Source organism: Gigantopelta aegis, chromosome 4 (assembly GCF_016097555.1).
Source record: "Gigantopelta aegis isolate Gae_Host chromosome 4, Gae_host_genome, whole genome shotgun sequence".
Classification (NCBI taxonomy): domain Eukaryota; kingdom Metazoa; phylum Mollusca; class Gastropoda; order Neomphalida; family Peltospiridae; genus Gigantopelta; species Gigantopelta aegis.
Window position 1 is genome coordinate 81,102,662 of NC_054702.1, and position 7,365 is coordinate 81,110,026.

A 7,365-nucleotide genomic window follows, 5' to 3' on the forward strand; every position below is an offset into this window, starting at 1 on the left:
CCTCACCGTGGTGCAGGGGTGTAACATTCTCTTTGAGAATGGCCAATACAGCACAAATTGAAGTTTAGAGTAAGATTCGGTGTCCGTAAAATTCTGTGATATTTGTATTTGTATTTGTATTTTTGCACAGTTCTTTACACTGTTTTTGTTTAAACCTTTAATTTTTATATTGATGTTGATCATCACTTTATTTGTTTGCATTACCATAGTTTGACACCCAATAGCCGATGTATTTTTCGTGCTGGGGTGTCGTTAAACATTCATTCATTCATTCATTCATTCATTCAGTGTCCGTTGATGGGGATATCGTGCGAGATAATTAAAGGTATAATAATTATATGTATCATAAAACAATGTTAGAGATTGCAGCGTTATGTGGATTTTGTATGGCTAACGTTTAACAATGAAGTTAAAAGTGGTATTATCTTATGCACGTATGGTACTGTAACGATAGGCATTAATTAATACACGAACTAATGGACGAACAGTAGAAACTTACATCTTCAGTAGTACTGATCGTAATTGTTGTAACTATCGTCGTAAGATTTGTATGTATTGTCATAGCTGTTGTCATAGTAGCCATAATATACATCATTGCCGTGTCCACCACCGCCATGTCCGCTGTTGCCGTGTCCACCGTGTCCGCCGTTGCCGTGTCCACCGTGTCCGCCGTTGCCCCAGCCTCCATTTCCTCCCCAGCTTCCATAACCTCCCCAACCTCCTTTGCCTCCCCAGCTTCCTCCCCAACCTCCTTTGCCTCCCCAGCCTCCGTGTCCGCCTCCCCAAACCAATCCTCCTCCGTGTCCTCCCATACCCATTTTTCCGTATCCTCCGAATCCCCAACTTCCTCCCCAGCCAGCGGCGGAAGCAGCAACCAAACAGACCAATAGGACCAGAACTGATTCCTTCAGCATGTTGACCGGCCTCGGTGGCGTCGTGGCAGGCCATCGGTCTACAGGCTGGTAGGTATTGGGTTCGGATCCCAGTCGAGGCATGGGATTTTTAATCCAGATACCGACTCCAAACCCTGAGTGAGTGCTCCGCAAGGCTCAATGGGTAGGCGTAAACCACTTGCACCGACCAGTGATCCATAACTGGTTCAACAAAGGCCATGGTTTGTGCTATCCTGCCTGTGGGAAGCGCAAATAAAAGATCCCTTGCTGCCTGTCGAAAAAAGAGTAGCCTATGTGGCGACAGCGGGTTTCCTCTTCAAAACAGTGTCAAAATTACCATATGTTTGACGTCCAATAGCCGATGATAAGATAAAAAATCAATGTGCTCTAGTGGCGTCGTTAAATAAAACAAACTTTACTTTTTTTTTCAGCATGTTGATTTCTGCAGAGAGAGAGAGAGAGAGAGAGAGAGAGAGAGAGAGAGAGAGAGAGAGAGAGAGAGAGAGAGAGAGGAAGGACAAAAATCCAGTTAATACAGAATTTTACAAACTGGAACATGTATTAAACAAGGAATAAAATAACTTGTTAGTTGATTTTTGAGTGCTGAATACAATATAAATTGATAGTATATTATTATATATATTTAGTTTACATATCCAACAGATATGAAATGGTTATTAAAAAAAAAAGAGAAGTAAACAAAAGAAGAGAGAAATAAAAATTAACACCAGGATTAATAATTAGATACATGAATTGCATGCGGTATCAAAAAGAATGATGAAGATATACCGAAGTAAGTTGAATTTCATTTTTAAAAAAAACCCTAGCTGTGATACAACTGGCAAGAATTTGAATTAAAAGTAACAAAACTGAAGGCTTATTTATTTGACATTACTTTGTAAATTACAAAGATCGAGTGTAGCTTCTTTGAATATATTCAGTACATTCCGTGTATCTCCCTCATTTTGGGACATCTCGACAATTTCCACAATGTGTTAAACATATGCGAAGACGTCCTATGGCATTAATATAACACATTTGAATCGTGAATTTAAAACGGAAATAGGTCCCATTTTCCAGAAATGCGACATTTACGGGCATTTTTTAAAGGATGTGGTCCAACACTGGATTTCATGTAGTAACCGATGAGCATCTGCATAATAGACAGTGCACGATCGAGTGTAGTTAATGTGATCATACGCATGTATCTATACAACTATGACAATATGTACCAGTACGAGTACAGATACTGATCACAGTGATCGTCAAGCACAGCCCTTGTAAACACTGAAACCATTAATGAAAATTTTAAATCAGGCTTCTGGTTCATATTAGTTTGCGAAGTGACTTGTAAAACAGCAATAAAAACATACATTGTTGTCACACACATTTTTATTTTAATTAGTCTTCGGTGAATGTTTCTGCATTTCTGTTCTATGAACATTATTAATTGCAAAACGATTACACGTTGGAGTTCTTGAGATGCTAGCTTATGAGCTCTCGTTTCTCTCGTGTATTGTTTTCCTGCCAATTCCTAATCAACAGCTACAGGGCCAAATGTCCCTATCTATATTTTATATATACCTGAACCCTTCCAGTGATGTCAGATAACTTTAGTTTATAGCGACGTGTGAACCTCCCACTATAGATATAGAGGTGGAAAAATGGGCTTATATCTGACATTGGATAACGCATACTCTGACCCCCCCAGGCCTATGCAAAATAAAGGTCTAAAACATCAATCATCTGATTTTAGTTTCACGGCGTCAATATTTCTGTCACCTACATATCCAAACATATTAACCAATCGATCCAACTGATCTTAACCACCCCCATGTTAGATCTGCGCCTGTGTATTGTAGGTACAAACATAAAATCTTCTAAAAATTGATGTTAACATGTCGATGTAGCCATACACTATTTATTTTTTCCTTTTAACTATTTATAATACATTTAAACAAAAACTATAATTTCCTATCTGAGATCGTAAAATCATTCCCCCTAAATTTCGTTTTTACGGTTGCCTCTAATTTCGTTTTCGTTTTTCTATTCTAATATAGGTTTGCTGAATACAAATAAATATGTTGTCCATGTTAAAAAAAAAAAAACTTTAGGTGTTTCATAATAATAATATTTATTATTATGAACATCTGCACATTATTATTGTGTCGAAAACTCGTTGTATCCAAGTATAAAGGCGTGTTTTTATTTTTGTTATCTTGACTACGTAAGCATTGTTTTTCAAACAGCTAACACGTTTTTGGATTAAGCATATTTAAATTTGGTTAGAAACGTATGTTGGATACAATCCTAAAGAAATGACCTCACAAAAATAAATAAAAACATAATCTGTGACACTCTATTATAATTGGATACAATGTATTTTCAACACAATCCTAATGTCGTATACTATCATTTTGTTTTTGTCATTTTGATCCCTAAACGTAATTACTCAGATGGCCAACATATTTCCTTTTTTGGATTTAGCACCCACAAATTAGGTTGGAAAAAGTATGATATCCTAAATAAACGTAGTTACTCAGATGGCACAACATATTTCCAACAAAGATTTTTAACTACAACATATTTCCTTAAATTAAGTTATTAGTGCTGTTGCTTTGCTTCATTTCACATGAGAGAAAATCCAATTTGTGCCTGTTCCAAATAATAAATCACACAAATAAGCAAGATATGTTGGTATATAAACCAATATACTATGAGAAAGCGTAGCTAAGGTATACTCACTTATTGAATAGTTGATGTTCTCAAGTAAGGGAAGAGTTGAAGTGCGTCTGTTCGAATTTTGTTGCCCCTTATATACTTAGCGAATGTGGTCATACACCGCGACCTACCTCACTTCCTACCTACGCTGTGATCGGCGGTTACGTCTTATTCGGTAACACGATGTTAATTTGATCACAATTATGATTGATAGCATTTTAATGAGTTCGATATCGGAGTATCGGTCATTAAGCAAACATAATCGTTTTCGTTAATGGTAAGAAACAATTAGCTTGCACTTGGCAGCTTGGAAACACTCGCTTGACAAATCACAACTTTGTTACACGTTCGTTTGGAAATGTTTCCACAAAATTCTGATAATGTAGTTTAACGACTGTTAAAGTTTTATGTTACTTTTGTTATAATACATTCATATGTTTACATTTGTCTGACAACCAATAGCCCGTGTATGTTTCTTTCTGGGGGCGTGTCGTGGTAAAGTACTCGCTTGATGCGCGATTAGTCTAGTGTCGATCCCCATCACTGGGCCCATTGGGCTATTTCTCGTTAAAGCCAGTGCACAACGACTGGTATATCAAACGCCGTGGTATGTGCTATCCTGTCTGTGGGATGGTGCATTAAAAAGAGCACTTACTACTAATGGAAATATGTAGCGGATTTCCTCTTTAAGACTAGATGACACAACTACCAAATGTTTGAATTACAATAGCCTATGATTAATAAATCAATGTGCTCTAGTGGTGTCGTTAAACAAAAAAAGTTTTCTTTTTTTCTTTTTGGAGTAAAGTTAAACCTTCACTTCTCTGTATATATCTCCCCTCCTCCCACTATAAGGTCCTATATTTGAGATATGATCACTTTGTGTGTTAACAAACACGGCTTGCGTAAAAGGTACTTATAGACCTAAACAAAACTAATAATAAGCTACACTGCACTTGAGATTTTACCGTCAATTTAGTGTGTTAGTCTGTCTGTCTCCCCCCCCCCTCTCTCTCCCTCTGTGTGTGTGTGTGTGTGCGTTTTGACATTGTTAGAAATTGCTATTACATTAAAACCATATATTTAACTAATGACGAAGTTATAAATAGTAGGGCAAGGTACCTAATTTAAAGCCATGACTACCTGCACTAAAGTTACTTTATTTTGATTTATTAATCATCAGCCACTAGATGTCAAACAACATTTTACACAAATAGTCTTAAAGGAACCCCGCAACATTGTTTCCTTTAGCAGCAAGGGATCTCACCAGAGCCGGTTAAGGATCCGCGGGGCCTGTAGCACAACTAACAGCGGGGATCCCTTCCCGGGATATATATTTTGTAACTCCCTCGGGGAGAGGGGGAAACTTACGTGGGGAAAATAAATGTACACATCACCACGAGGCCCCCTGAAGCGCGGGGCCCGTAGCACGTGCTACATATACTACTAGGATAAATCGGCTCTGGATCTCATTTTTTAATATTCCCACATACACGATGGTACATGTCAAGGCCTTTGATTTACTAGTCGTGGCGTACTGGTTGGGACGGGAACAATCATAGAATGAGTCCACGGAGGTCCTACGATTCAAGCAGACGAGCGCTCTACCGACTGAGTTAGATCCAGCCCCAGTGCATCAAAGATGCTTTACATGCATATATAATTATGTTTGTGTTTTATTCAGAGTTTGTTTTTTGTATTAATATTTTCAAAAATTGGTTTATTTTATTTAACAACACCTCTAGAGCACACACTATAATTAATCATTGGCTAATGAATGAAACGCATTTGGTAATTTTTGACACGTATCTAGTCTAGACGCTCTCATTTAAAGCTCATAAAGACTGGATGCGGTGCGTGCGTGCGTTCCGACTGTTGCGTTTGCAGCTTCATACACAAACTGCGTTCCGACCGGCCACATGCGTTTCACATCCAGTCTAAACCCTCTCATTGAAACTAATATATTTCGATTTGTTTAGTTTTTTATGAAGATGAACATTTAATCAAACAAGTTAAACGATTTCCTTTTATCTGGAATACATGACTGTCCTATTGCAGGTAGTAATAAACCAAATAACTTCCGGCTGGGTCAAAGTTCGAGGTCCACCAATTTTTGATAGAGAAGTTAACACCATAAGTGCTGTGATAGGTGATAAATGTGAGTGTGTTGGTTGTAAAAGAAAAAGAAAATGTTTCAACTGGGCAAAACATGTATACGGTACCTGTAAAAAGTACTAAAATTTTGTGCGGAACTATGGTAGTCAAAGACACTACCCGTTATTTCTGAATTGAGCAGGTTCACCCAAAAAAAATTCTGATTAATGTTAAGGGTGAGGGGTGGTATTATTTATTGTTTATATCGATTGATACGCTGCAGGTAAGGGTGTTAGCCACACATGTTACTATTGTCGTCTATGGGATTTGATTTGGTAGTATACACCCTATAATGACAATAAGAAAGGAAAATGCCTGGCAAATCATCACAAATACTATTGGGATGTTTTGTAAGTTCACACCCCACCCACAACTCCCGATTAAATTTAAATTATGGTTAACATTATTTAGCACAATAATATTACATTTAATTGTGTGCCATAACATTTTATAAATCTTGTTTGTGTTTATATGAGAGACAGAGAAGTCATTTTATCAATTGCGGCCGGAACGCAGTTGGTGCATATGCCCTGAACGCAAACCGCAGACTCAACAGCCGGACTGCACGAACGCGCCGCATCCAGTCTATAAGCCTCGAGAGAAAACCTGCTACATACCACATTTATAATACCTTACAAAGAAAAAGAAACAGAACTGCAACTAATTAATTTATTAAAATCAGATTTATATCATTCACACTTAGGATGGCAAAACAGTAAATAATAATACACTAAGTTGAAAGTTTAACGACGCCTCATAGGCCCGTAGCATGGTGGACAGTATTGGGTGGGGGGGGGGGGCGGGGGGGGGGAGGGCAATTGAATAAGCGCCGAAGACGCGAGTTATTTGGGGGGTCCCGGGTCATGATTCAAAGGTTATTTTTGCCCGTTACTGTAATTCTCGCCGTTAATATCGATACGTTAATCTCGTTACAACTTTTACATTCAGTCAAACTGTAAAGGTTATTAAAAAAGGAGAAAAATCCAGCCAAAAGTATTGGGGGGGGGGGGGGGGGGGGGGGCAGCCCACACCCGCTACGAGCCTGTCTCAGTACGAAACATAAAAAAAATAATGTATGCCTAAATTTACATGTTAACATCAGGGTTTTTTTAAGATTGGGGGTGGGAGGGTAGGGGTGGGTGGGTTAATATCAATGTAATGAGGATCAGTTGGTTAATATAAGCTTGGATTTGTAGGTGATAAAAATATTAACGCCCTAAAGCCAAAATCAGAGGATTGATATTTTAGACCTTTATTTTGGATAGGCCTGAAGGGGTCAGGGTACACCCCCACCGATGTTGAAAGGCTAACACACACACACACACAGACAGAGAGAGAGAGAGAGAGAGAGAGAGAGAGAGAGAGAGAGAGAGAGAGAGAGAGAGAGAGAGAGAGAGAGAGAGAGAGAGAGAGAGAGAGAGAGAGAGAGAGCGCAGCTGGACTGCACGCAGAAATCCGCTACATACTGATTTTAGAATTCTAATAACTACCTTACAAAGAAGAAGAAACAGAACTGTAATTAATTAATTTATTAAAATCAGATTTAAATAATTCACACTTATGGTATCAGAGAAGTAAATAATAATACACTGAATTG

At 38.2% G+C, this 7,365-nt stretch overlaps 1 protein-coding gene across 1 annotated transcript; it reads right to left on the reverse strand.

Moving 5' to 3' along the window:
• Positions 1-503: 503 nt before the first annotated feature.
• Positions 504-914, reverse strand: LOC121370019 (protein FAM98B-like). The gene has a single exon (XM_041495113.1). The coding sequence runs from the start codon at positions 912-914 to the stop codon at positions 504-506; it is 411 nt and encodes a 136-aa protein (XP_041351047.1).
• Between the last annotated feature and the right edge of the window lie 6,451 nt (positions 915-7,365).